This window comes from Seriola lalandi, unplaced genomic scaffold (genome assembly GCF_002814215.2).
Source record: "Seriola lalandi dorsalis isolate HSWRI2012SDOR001 ecotype SW California unplaced genomic scaffold, Sedor1 jcf7180002054850, whole genome shotgun sequence".
In the NCBI taxonomy this organism is placed as follows: domain Eukaryota; kingdom Metazoa; phylum Chordata; class Actinopteri; order Carangiformes; family Carangidae; genus Seriola; species Seriola lalandi.
The window spans coordinates 317176-330275 of NW_019525403.1; the positions used below are offsets into that span (position 1 = coordinate 317176).

The 13100-nt window shown below is 40.5% G+C and overlaps 1 protein-coding gene across 5 annotated transcripts in view; it reads right to left on the reverse strand.

Moving 5' to 3' along the window:
- Positions 1-13100, reverse strand: part of LOC111670324 (plakophilin-4-like) — a 52717-nt gene that overhangs the window by 20321 nt on the left and 19296 nt on the right. For 4 of the 5 annotated variants that reach the window (XR_015438508.1, XR_015438507.1, XR_015438506.1 and 1 more), the window contains 5 exons: positions 11646-11758; positions 9632-9666; positions 8827-8946; positions 7000-7154; positions 4814-5285 (listed from right to left, as the gene is read on the reverse strand). Coding sequence is in view for 1 of the 5 variants with exons in the window: in XM_087179496.1 (XP_087035622.1) it covers positions 4814-5285; positions 7000-7154; positions 8827-8946; positions 9632-9666; positions 11646-11758 (895 nt within the window). In the remaining 4 variants the exon portion in view is untranslated. The remainder of the gene's footprint in view (positions 1-4813; positions 5286-6999; positions 7155-8826; positions 8947-9631; positions 9667-11645; positions 11759-13100) is intronic. The other variant, XR_015438505.1, reaches the window with a different exon arrangement.

Here is a 13100-nt window from a genome sequence, read left to right on the forward strand (position 1 = left end):
CTCATGTAATCTGGGATTATGTTGGATCCGCAGGATAACTGGGAATAAGGATTTAAGCGATGTATTAGGCCACTTATCAGCACTGCAGGATGAAAATCACTCAGCTAGGGAAGAGGAGGCATTTTATTTAGTTCACTGACTCTGCCTCCCACACACACACACATATATATGTGTATATATATGTGTATATATACGTGTATATATATATATATATATATATATATATATACACACACACACACACACAACCAATCCTTGCACCATCCTCTTCTCACATATGCACAAACACAACAGCAAAACACAAAAGGTATATGCTAATCATTAACATCCACAAACGCGCACACACACTCGTCACATGAAAATGGACGAAATTAAACCAGGCGCACGCACGTTGATGGCAGCATAATAAAGCCTTCCAGTGCCGTCAGCTGATAATCACATGCTGATGCTCCACGGGTGATAGAAACACCCCTATATGGGTCAGTGGGAGCGGCTTAGTAAAGTGACAGAGGGCAGGACGGAGGAATAAATCTGTGTCGCTGCAGCATCAGCAGCACTTCCACGACAGTAAATCCTTCACCAGCTACAAAGCAGCGAGTGGGGAGAAAGTTGATGACCAGTTCATAAGAGAGGACGAGCGGGAAGAGACTTCTTATTTTCCAATGTTTGCAGAAGAAAGGTGATGTATTTTAACATCAGCAGGACCCCGATGACAACGTCTAATACATCCAGTTCAAAGCTACACAATGAAAGTTTCTTTTTGGTTTGAAATTCAAAAGCGAGTGTAAGCCAGGCTCAGTGAAGAGGCTGGCAGCAGCACAGAAATAATCCCCTCTCAAGTTTCTGAGCCAGCCTCAGCCGACTTAACCAATCAATGAAGCACAAAGTCAATGGTTTGATCTCCAGGGATGTCAGTCATCTCGTCATCGTCATCATTCTTATAAAGTCATTATAATTCACTTCAAGTTTTAGCATTGTTGCTGCCTTCACTGCCAGGAGACTGCTTAGTTAGATAGGTTTAATCGGTTGCCAGATAATTCTGATAACTGATTAAACGTTTTTTATCGTTTATTGATCTCTATTTTGTTCTTTAAGTTATATATAAAAAAAAATAAATAAAAAAAATGAAAATCAGAGTACTTTAACAACCACAGCTAAAAACTGACTATTTTCAACACAGTGAATTAACAGCATGGAGCCATGCCTCAAAGGAACAGTCTGCCAAACTTCATTCAAGAATTTGGTAAAAAAATAAAATAAAAAAAACAAACACGTAAGAGATATTTATATTATTTTCATGTTTGTATGTCATATCATTGCTTGTATTGTGTGTATAGGATTGGACATTTGTTGATTATACTGCTTATATGTTCATAAAGACCCCAGGAAGAGCAGCTATTGCCATGGTAACAACTAGTGGGGATGAAAATAATGATGTGCTTATTACATTTCTCTGTTTTTATGTTGTCATCAATTGAATATCTTTAGCTTTTTAAAAAAACAATTGTGACATGTTTGTTGTTGTCTTTATCTAATAACAGCGGAAATACAACCATCTGTCACATCGCTTCAGTAACATGAATTATTACTTTTTAACTGCCTATAATAATCAGGTGACGTGTTTGGATGCAAAAGAGAATATTCACCTGTTTGAACGGCCGTAAAACATCACCTCGACACATTCCCGCTGTGGGACGTGAAGAGACGCTCTGTGGAGGACACTACTTCTTGGACAGCGCCTCCCCTCGGTGTGCGCCACCGAATCGGCGTGACGCTGCAGGTGCATGTTTTAAATGGTAGAAATAAACCGACTTAAGCGCTTATTATAAATAATGTTTTCCATGAAGATCACGGTCAGAGTTTGTCGACGGAGTTCGCCTCCTCGTAATTCTCCATGCGGGACAAACCGGGCGGCTCCTCGTGCTCCCTGCTCATAAGTCGAAATGGATTCACCTGGAGTCTCAGGTGACCGTCAGCTCGTTAGGTCGCAAGTTTACAGCTGTGTCCCAGCTGTGTACTGTACATAGCGTACATAGCTATTCTAACCAAGTTTTGAGTTTGGTATAAATAATATGAATAAAGCAGCTAAATTGATTAACTGTTCTGATTGAGAAAATGAACAGCAAAAAATTTTCAAAATTCAAAGTTTTGATAGTTTTCTGAAGTAACAGCTTTTCTGTGGTCTGGGACTGCAACTAAATGATTTTCATTATCAATTAATCTGTCTATTTTTTAATCAATTAATTGATTAATCGTTTGGTTTCTAATATACATTCAAATGTATTACTTACACTTTATTGCATGTTTTTATATTGCATGTAAAGGATAAATGGAGTGGTTTAAAGTGAAGTGGGTTACTTAACTTGTTGGAGCCTATTAACAAAACATTGCTGTGTGTTTGCTTGAGTGTATCTGCTGTATGTGATCATTTGTAAGAGTGCTAAAAGTAATTTAAAATCTGTGTATGGAGTTATGATTCAGCCGCATGAAATATTTCTGCAGCCTAAGTGGACTGTTGTTTCCTCTCCACTGCTTCATATTAACACCAATAGATACTAACGTGCTTCCTTCATTCAGCGAACAATTTGCCTGTGAGAGAGAAATTGTAGTGGAAGCACTGTAAACCTCTGATCCACTGCATTGCGTTCATTGGTGCTGGAGTTTTTTTATTTTTTTATTCTTCACTGCGATGTCTCTCTGTCTAGTTTTCCTTCACACTGCACTGCACATCAATCACAGCCACCAACAAGATTAAAATTAAGCCTGAGTTCAAAACATCTACCAGGTACAAGTGAAATCCTCCCCTTCAAAGATTACATTCCTTATTTCTCATACTGGCATGCATCAAATAAAATTTTTTATCAAACCCAGCAGCATTATCTACCAGTGCAGTAAGATAATTCCACTAAAAACTCCATGAAATGAGCTCCCTAAGCCTGGATTCAAGATAAAATCACCTGCAGAGCTTGCAGTTTGCCTAAAAGTTATTTTGTTCAACATGCAGCTTTATTTAATATTTCTCACTGCTGCACAGAGATACAGGAAACTCTGTGGAGTTCCTGCTCAGTAAAAATGTTGCGCGCTACAATATTAGATCAGCGCTGCTCAGTCAACTTTCCCCGGACAAAGGGAAGGTTATTAAATCAACAGAGGAAATGGTGTTGAGGCTGCGGAGCATGGCTTTGTTTATTTACGAGAAGGTTTGCTGAAAAACACTTCAGACACACATCACACACATACACACATATGCACACACACACACACACACACACACACACACACACACACACACACACACACACACATCATCATCTGTCACTGCAGGGCTGCAACTTGCTCGAAGCAAACTTGACGTGAGTTTTTCCGGCCCAGATTCTGACCTGGTTGGATTTGACCCATCAACCCCCCAGGGTCCCGGCTGACCTCTCTAACCATTTATATTTCCACTGATTCTAAAGCTGGAGCACTGAAAGACTGCACCATTCACTCAACATCCATTCTTGAGTCTTACACGTCAGTGTGTAACACAATACCAAATCACCATTACAAGGATGCTGAGTGTGAAGACACCTTTCAATTTAAACCTCAGATAAACTGTCTATTTTATCATCTTCCAGCTTCAATTGCAGAATGAAGATATTTATGCAGATATATTCTCTCATGGAAGTTTAATGCAGCTGTAATAGTTTTATTATGCCATTGGATTTAATGTCTCAAATGACTTGCTGCAAGCCACTTTCCCTTAAGGGACAATGAAGGAACTAAAATAAAGAATGACTTAACGATTTTTGGCTTCATAATATGTCGCCTAGATTTCTGATTGGATCCAGTAATGGTTCTGTATTAAGCTAATCATGAACCATTACAGTATCAAATGAGCTTCAACACTTTTAAAACCTGCATTTGTGCTGTTAAAAGAAGTCTAATATAATTCGACCTTTTCATTGTAAACTGTAGCGCAGTGAGTCCCAACCAGTGGGTCACAAGATAAAACTGTGCGGTCTTGAAATGTTAAATGGGAAAGTTTTCTACACCGATTTGAATTTAATATCATTAATCTTTTCCTTTTAGTGAAATATGGAATAGTTTTACCTCTTTACCTCACCTTGAACATTTATTCAAATGAGACAGTTTAGAGGTGAAATTTCAACTCATAAACATCTGACACCTGTGAGGACGGCTGGCTAGTGGATACAGCCTTAATCCAGGGGGCTCCAGGCCAAAACGGTTGGGAACCGCTGCTGTCGAGTCTGGATATCTACTCTTTAATTGCAAGACGTGAGGTAGAGATGCACTTATTAACACACACAGATAGGAAAAATAACAGTGAATTTATATCTGGGGAATCTGACCCATTTCAAGCCAGGAAACAAGGAGGAATAAGGAGAATTCAAAACCCAACAAAGACAACAATGGATGACTAGGATGTGATAATGTGATGGACATATTTCAGCTAAGAAAAAATAAATAACAATGTCCAAATTTCTTCTGGACCTGCTCTGAGTAGCCAGCTGATGTGCAACTAGGCCAGTGGTTTCAAAATGTTTTAAAACTACAGCAGCCCTTTATGGTCATTTTTCTTTTTCGTCAGCCAGATAACGTGTTGCATTATTATGACGTAGCAAAAATTTGCAAGAAAACCAGTGATAATCTGTTTGGAAATGGAGAATCCATTATTCTAGGCGTCCTCTATAATGTTAGAATATTACATCACACCCTTTTCTGGTGCAATTTAATTGGACCGATGTCTACTGTGACCACACCTGTACTCAGCCAACTAACAGCATGACATTTAATTGGACGTCGCACTGACCTATGAGGCTGTCGGGGCGGGGCAGTGCACTCCTCTGGTACAGGCCGTATGGATCAGCTCCGTAGGCCAGCGGCTGGCTCTGCCTGGGCAGCGTTGAGCCGTAGTGCTGAGGCACGGCTGTCATCCCCGAACGCAGTGGTGACCCCGTCAGACCCCTCCCCTCAACCAGAGAGAGGGTGGACCCCAGCCGTCCACCACCACCTCCTCCTCCTAACCCACCTCCTCCCCCACCACCCAGGGCCTGTGTGCCGCTGGTCGGGGAGGTGGGTGACGTGCAGGATGGCGGCATAGTGGTGCCGGGGAACACGGCAGCCAGAGGTTTGGGCTCAGAGAGGATGGGCGAGTCATAGGTGCTGCCTTGAGATGTTCGCAGGGAGATGCGGGAGGGTGAGACAGTGCCGGCGGTGCCGCAGCCAGGGGACTGGCTCCTGGAGGGGAGGGAGGCCATCCTCCGCAACACCCGGCTGGACGCCTGGGAGGAAGATGGGAGAAAGACTGTAGCTCCCAGATACTGTAAATGTGACATTTAATACCTGTTGTGTGATAATGAGGCACCTGTTTTCATCAAAGCTTCATAAAATGCCTTTTCATTTACACAGGTCATTATGGCTGTGCAAATACCATTACATTCAATTATGTACACAATTAAGCATGTGTTTGATATCTAGAAGCCCAGTCTCATGATGATAACAGAAAAAACAATTGTAAATAAAAACAATTTGAACATTTGTGTAAATATAAATGCTAAACCTCTGCTTATTTCTCAGTATTATTTATTAGAGCAACTATCATTTCAGGAATTCTAACACTGTTGACATGAGACAATCATGACAGTCAAGAACGGATTGCTCCAAACTTTGTGAGATGAATCTAAAATATCTAAAAGGTCCTTCAATGTCATTAAATGCCATTTAATGACATTTTACTAATTTTTCATTAGCATTCACATGATTCTTGGCATCAATGTTCACTCCAGGCCCAAAATAACTAAAATATCAAGTATAATATTCATAACACTGCTGACAATTAATCGTTTCAACTCCTGTTTTCTGAATAAATACCTGAAAAATGAAGATACAGACACTGCACTGCTTCCATCTGCAAATATATTTGCCAATTACCAGTGAGGAGAAGCTCTGAGGCCGGATGCTTCATCACGTCAGATGAAGGGCATCATTATCTTTTTCATTTGTCCATGTAACTGAATGTGCGTGCCTTTGAATAAATGTCTAAATTCATTATCCTGCGGGCTGAGCTCTGCAAGTAGTACATATATTACATTTCAGGGAAGACTTGACAGAATCTTTCATATTTATGGGGACAAACATTTACTTTTCCCTCCTTATTACCAAATGTAAAATGTCCCTCAATTACAGACTCAGCCAACTGGATGCCGATATGTGCTGCCTTAATCCATCGAAGCCTCAAACGCCTCGGAGGAAAATTAAGAGCCGAAACATGTAAGCCCATCCAGCGAGGCTGCTGGGTTAGGAATAAATCAAGAGAGAATTCGAATGGGCGCACCATTATCTGTCATTCCTGCTTCTACTGTCGTGCAAAGAGCGTATAATTATTAGCCACAGCAAAAGAAGCCGATGGCGTTGGAGTCTTAAAAATTTCGAGGTAAGACTCAATTTGATTGGACGGTTTTAGATGATGTTCTTCATCATTCACCACAGCGATTATTGATCCTCCACCAGCTGTCATTACTCAGAGATGAAGACCCAAATATTTCTGTTGACACTATTCTGAAAAATAGTCACTTATGGGAAGTAAAATGTGATTTCTCATTTGGGAAAATACTGGAGCTATCATCATGGTATGTGATCTTCAGACTGCATTTCCTTCCATGAGCATTTAAAGGACTTATTTATAATTGGACAATCGCTTTTTGGGGATGAAGATCATGTGATAGGATCAAAAGCTACAGAGTGGACAGTGAGGTAACTCTCAACTGTTGTTTCCAAGAATGAGCGTGAACTTTGAACCTTGTGATTTCTGATATTTTCTGGTCCAATTTTCAAGCCGATCTTCATGGACACATTCTTATATGTAATTTTTCAGAATTGTGGACGTGCGTACATGTCTGTGGCTCTTCTTACAGAGACAAAAAACAACAACAACTCAAATAAACAAACCAAGAAAAAAAAAGACTACTGCTATAAGCTAGTGTAGATCAGGCCTACCTGCCCTGAGGCTTGACCCTCCGCTCTTGGGCTTCTTGATAGCGAGGCCCGGGGCTCTGAACGCACCACATTCTGGTTGCTATAATAACTAACACTGCTGTCCTGGTAACCGCTGTCTGAGTATGAGGTCATCTGGGCTGAGTGACCTCCTGAGCCTGTGAGGAAAGAAAGATAAGAGCGTGAGGAAACACTGCGTACACATTATTACCGCCCAGTGCTTCCCGTGAAGCGTCACAGCGGTATGAGGTGTGATCAAACTGATCCATGCAAACACCATCACATCAGTCACTGCGGTTTAGAGATTAGCATATTATCTCACTTGGCTTTCAACTTCTTAAAAGGCATTATGCATATAAATACATACGCATGGGTATCTGCATTAAGCCTTTATGCTCTTCCTGGAACAATCTGCATATACTGTACAGCTCCAATAATGCTGGCCTACTTTCCCCTATAGGATAAGGAGGAGGCAGCATGTGCAGGGTATTTTTACACTATCAGACCACTCCAACTCTGAGGAATATAAATAAGGCCAAAGGCAAATTTGTTTTTAACATTTCAAAGAGCTACTCAGAAACTATATGTTTACCAATGATGAAATGTATTGTAATAAGAAGAGGGTCCAATGGTCTTTAAAATAGTTGCAAGTTTTCCATTAACATGATCCAACGAAAAAGATAAAAACAAATAAAGTCTCCTGCACACAGAAGAATTCACAGCTGCAGCGGCTCCATCCCTGCTCCGCTCTATCAGCCTCCCATCTTCTCTGGTTTAACACAAGCTTTGAGGAAGCTGGATGGACCGGAGTGTCAACCGCTCCAGTGAAGACGCCTAATGTCCGACAGCGACAGGCCGCGGTTGCACTGCCGAGCTCCCAGGTGTGAATATATGTGAAGCTATTTCCGACAAGATGGTTAAAAAATAAAGACAGTTTTGGGTGATTTAACCCGATCTAAATGTGGTCAGTAGATGCTCGCACATAAATCAGAGCAACCGGCTGGAAAAACATGCACATCAGTCTCCTACTGTGGTGTTAATTACAGGCGGGATGTGGGATTTGTTGTGGAAGTTCAGATTTATCCAACTTGGCATCATTTAAATAATAATCATTTTTTCTCCTCCTCATAGGATTTTTGTTTCAGTTGGTAAAATACCTGACATGAAGTTAAAAATAAGATCCTCTTCCTCTGAGCCGTAAGAGCTCCATTGTTCCCTATTAAACTATTCAAAACACATCAATCAATGAGCTTTCACTGTAGACTATGTTGACTCAGTCCCACACACACACCGTCCTGCTGCCCCAAATTTTTTAAAATGAAATGAAATATGATCAGTGATCAGTTTTTAAAGATTTACATCTTTTACTGTCATCAATATGGCATCTAGGTTTTTTATCACAGACGCCATTTCCTGAGGTGTTCATATATGTTGCCAAGATGCTTTCAGTCAAATGTGATCAAACCACACCAACACAGCTGTGATGCAGCTGATTCACTCAGATTTTAAGTGTTATTTTTTTATCAAGACGGACATTTAAAGTTATAGAGACGAGATTCGAGGCCAAGTTTTCAGAGACTTTAAAGTCAAATGCGCGTTGTATTTTGAGTTTTTCAAATCAAGTTTAAAATCATGTCATTCATGATTCACATCTGACTCAAGTTCACACGTCTGGTTATAATTTTACAAATGAACCATTGGTCGAATCAAATCTAATTTTCTTCAAATGAGGAAAGTGCTCTTAATATGTGTTTTCTCCAGACTGTGCTTTAGAAAGCAGAAACTTTAGTCGCTTTGTTCTGACCCGTGTGGTGTGTACATTTAACAGACCCTCACTGTCATGCAGGGAGGCGCGGTCTGGTTCAGGCAGGTACAGTCCCTCCTCGGCCTCCATGTGGCGACCAGATGTCTCCATGGCTCCGCCCTGCAACTCTCCGCCTGCCGAAGCATCTGTCATATAGTTAAAAGCATACAAGCAAGTCCTGGAGAGACTGTTAGTCAAACATTTATTTGTTGTATGTAGAAAGCGACGGGCTGATTCCGTTTCCCAACAAAATGGCAACACAAAATATCAAAACAAAGTCTGTGTGAAAGCAATTTAACAGCATCATCTTCGCAGACAGGATCCTCTTCATCTTAAGTAATGAAATGTAGCAATTCTTTGACACAGAAGACTACAGCACTGTCTAGCAGGACTTCTGTTTTATTGGAAAGCCGACAGTGAAGAATGAGTGAGGAAATGGGGGAGAGGCATCTGTGACAGAACAGTAGATTCAAAGCAAACAGTGTTTTGTTGCTCGACCGGTCGGTGCAGCATTCTGCCAATTTTCAGCCCTTTGGAGGTAAAAATGACTTTATACACCTTTATACATCATCTTTAGAGCCAAAATGATATGGATTTGATCTCATTTCAAGCTGTAGTGTTTACCATTTTAAAACTACTGCTAGTGTGAAAATAAAACTCCACAGAGCTTCGCTAGAGGACTTTTTACTTTCAGTACAAGTGGGTAACACTTTATACTATCACTTTTGGTTTTGAAACCTGAAGCAGCAATTCCTCAGTGACCTTATCTTTTCAAACATATATATTTTTCTCTATAATAAAACATTAAGGGGTAGAAGTGAGAAATCATACCTGCAGATCTCCATGCAAACGACTTCTCAGATGAGCTTCAGCAGAAGAAAAGGAAGTGGAGGAAATGGAAGAGAGGCGAGAGCAGACAGAGAGACGTAAATCAAATCAGAGCCACAGTTCAATACTTTATATCCAGTCAGACCAGGCAGAGGAAAGAAGACGGCGTTTCGAATGTAAAAGAAAATAACTTGAATCTATCATGGGAATCTTTTGCCTCGAAAACATTCCTTCACTTTCAATCTAAAAGCTACTTGAAGAGAATGAAGCTTCTGTAAATATAGTGCGAATTTCAATTTACTTATCAAATTGGCAAAAAAAAAGAAAGTAAGTTGACTCCAGCTGAGGAGCAGGCATGTTATATAACCTGAAGAAAAGCCTTGCACTGTGTTATCTGGGCTAAGAAAACACCTGCAGCTGGAAACAAATCCTTTCTACTGATAAGACCAACAAACACAATTTTATCTGGACATATAAATACTATTATCTGCAAAATTAAGACCAAAACAAAAGCCCCTACATCTGATTAGATATTGTGATATTGATCATTAAACCTATTTGAGGAACATTCTTGCATCTGAAACCAACATTTTGACTATTACAAGGTAAATAAGAGGGTCAAACTTAAATAACACTTAATATATGTCCCTCTTCATGCAAACAGTGTTGAGCTCAGTTATGAATTCAATGGTTTTGCAGATGTGAATGTTTCTGTTTGTGCACAGAGTGATAGCACAATGTGACTGTCAACGAGCTGAACAACATTCCTTATGAATACAGACATTACTGTTACGTGGTTTGACAGCGGAGTCTGCATGATTTACAGCCAACTGTAATCCACATAACAACAACAATGATTATTTTTGGGTGGCATTATTAGGGTTATTTAACAAAGTCAGCTCAAACCTACATGAAATTGGTTGTGAAAGATTATATTTGGTCAGAAGGGAAAGGCCTCAGCAACAAGAACAAGATCATTTCATCAACATTGTTTAAAGAAAAAGGAATCTATGAATCTGAGAACTTTCTGATTATCCACATCTAAAGTGCAGGACATCATGTGTGTCTTAAAAATGCTGTATCACTCCTGCTGCTGCATAAAAAAAACTCTTTGTGGAAGTGAAAATTGACATGCTCGTTAATGCATTAATTGCACTGATTAATGCATTGATATTTTCATTTGAAAAATCACTCAGGGGCGCAATAGTGGTTCACCTGGTGGAGCATGTACCATAAAGGCTCAGTCCTAACCAGGTTCAAGTCCAACCAGTGGCCCTTTGCTGCATGTCATCCCCTCTCTTTCTCTCTCTCTCTCTCTCTCTCTCTCTCGCTCCCTGACTTTGCTGTCTCTCTCTCACTGTGGCTGTCAGAATAAAGGCAAAATAATGCCCCAAAAAATAACTATAAAAAAAAAACGGGTTGCAGATTCGAGTCCCGGCTGGCTGGACTATTTACTGCATGCCATTCCCCTCCTCTCTCTCTCTCTCTCTCACTGCATTTCCTGTCTGTCTCCACTGCTGCTCTCGAATAAAGGCATAAAATGCCCCAAAAAATTACTTAATATGTAAATAATCGATTCTTGAAATAGTTTCCAATTATATTTCTACCAATGAACTAATTGGTTAATTGAGAGAAATTGCTTTTTAAATCAATTTGGAGAAGGAGTTTGTGCAGTGTAAACCTTTCCAAATCCAATAAAAGCTGGACAAAACTGCAGATGTTAACCTAAACTCTGATACAGTATCATCCAGGACCAGCACGAACACACTTTGATCTGTTCTTTGCACTTTTCTCTTCTACTTTTGGTTTGGGAAAGAAGAGAAAAAGATCCCACCCTTTGAACTCACTACAGCCCCATGGACACGTCTCAGGACACGGTTGCTAAGCTACAACTGGGCCATCACTTCTTAGTGGGAGGTGTTAATGAAAACGTAAGACACTTTATATATTGTTATTATTCAGTGCAAAACATGTAAACACGAAAAACAAAAATAGGGCATCACACCGCCACATCTACCTGCTGCTGTCTCCCGCCGGCGACTCCGCCCCCAGCATGCACCTCTCCAGCTGGCTCGCCACAATCTGCCGCTCCTCCTCCAGCTCCCGTGTCAGCCGCTCAAACTGGAGCTCCTACGGCAAGAACATTTACGGCAGCGATTACAACCCGACATCCACCATGACACAGCAATTTAAGCCTTCCCTTTTTAAGACCCATTTGACGCCAGTTAGAATTAAATGTAAAACCCATTTTGTATTCAGTCTGCATGACTTGACTGATTTCTCACCGGCTGTGAGCTCGCTGAGGGACCGCAGCCTTTTTTAAACCTGTTAAAGTGGATTTGAGATTTAAAAACACTAAAACTGTTTAATTCCATTCGGATAATGTAATAACACACATTTGAAGAATTTCCGCAAAATCACTGATGATTGAGCACAGAATGACGACATATAGATTTCAAGGCCACAGTTTGCTAAGTGAGACCAGGTCCTCTCAGTGAAAATATCTAATATCTAAAATATGCAAGATCTGTCTGTGACAAAAATAAAATACAAGCACGTATAGTAAGACTGAACATAACAACATTCAAAACCCATTCAGGCCTTGAGTAAATATAATATGATTTCATACACTTAAAGAGTATGAGTTCTGCCTTTTTCTCTGGCCCTGCTCTCTCCTTTCAGTCTGTTCCACCTACTACACCGAGGATGAATGTGTTTGTGTACTGCAGGTTAATGGGAATCTGATGCTGCTCGTCAGCTCAATTCTTCATGATTTAAGTGAATCAGTGGTAAATGGTTCAAAACGTCCTCTCAGTCCCCTGAGAATCCACCTTGTTAATGATTACCACGCATTAGAAAGATTCTTTTGACTGGTTTTGTGTAGTTTGTACATACACAGATACAATGTGATATTTGAAATCCAAATATGCCTTTAATAAAAGCCCAAAGAGCTGGTGGGGATCCAATGCCTTGCTCAAGGGTGTGAAAGTGGAGCAGATGTTTGCAGACAGTCGCTGAACGGATGGTACTTTTGGCACCGTCTAATTTGTATTCTGTTACATAACACAGAGGCTTCCCAGCTGCTTCATAAATCTTCTAGGAACCACAGCTGGTGTCATCACGGAGGTCCACCGGAGAATTAACTGTCTGCAAATAACATCTAAATATAAAACAACCGGGCTGGAAATCACGCCGCTTCCCAGGAATCCTTGTTATGAAGTTATTCAAGAAAAGTGAAAGGTCTGATGTGGTTGATTTGTTTACAGTGGCACAGTAAACTTCTTTGTCTATGCCAGTTTTAATGTCACATTCGTAGCTGTGGTCTGTGGAGGAGATCTAATAAGTCGACCTTTCCTTAATTTTTTTTTCACATGACTATTTACAGGATCAGAATAAACCTTCAAGCTCCAGTTATCTCTGAGTCTTGAAACTGTTTTACAGCCGCCTGGGAATATGTACATCTGGAAAACAG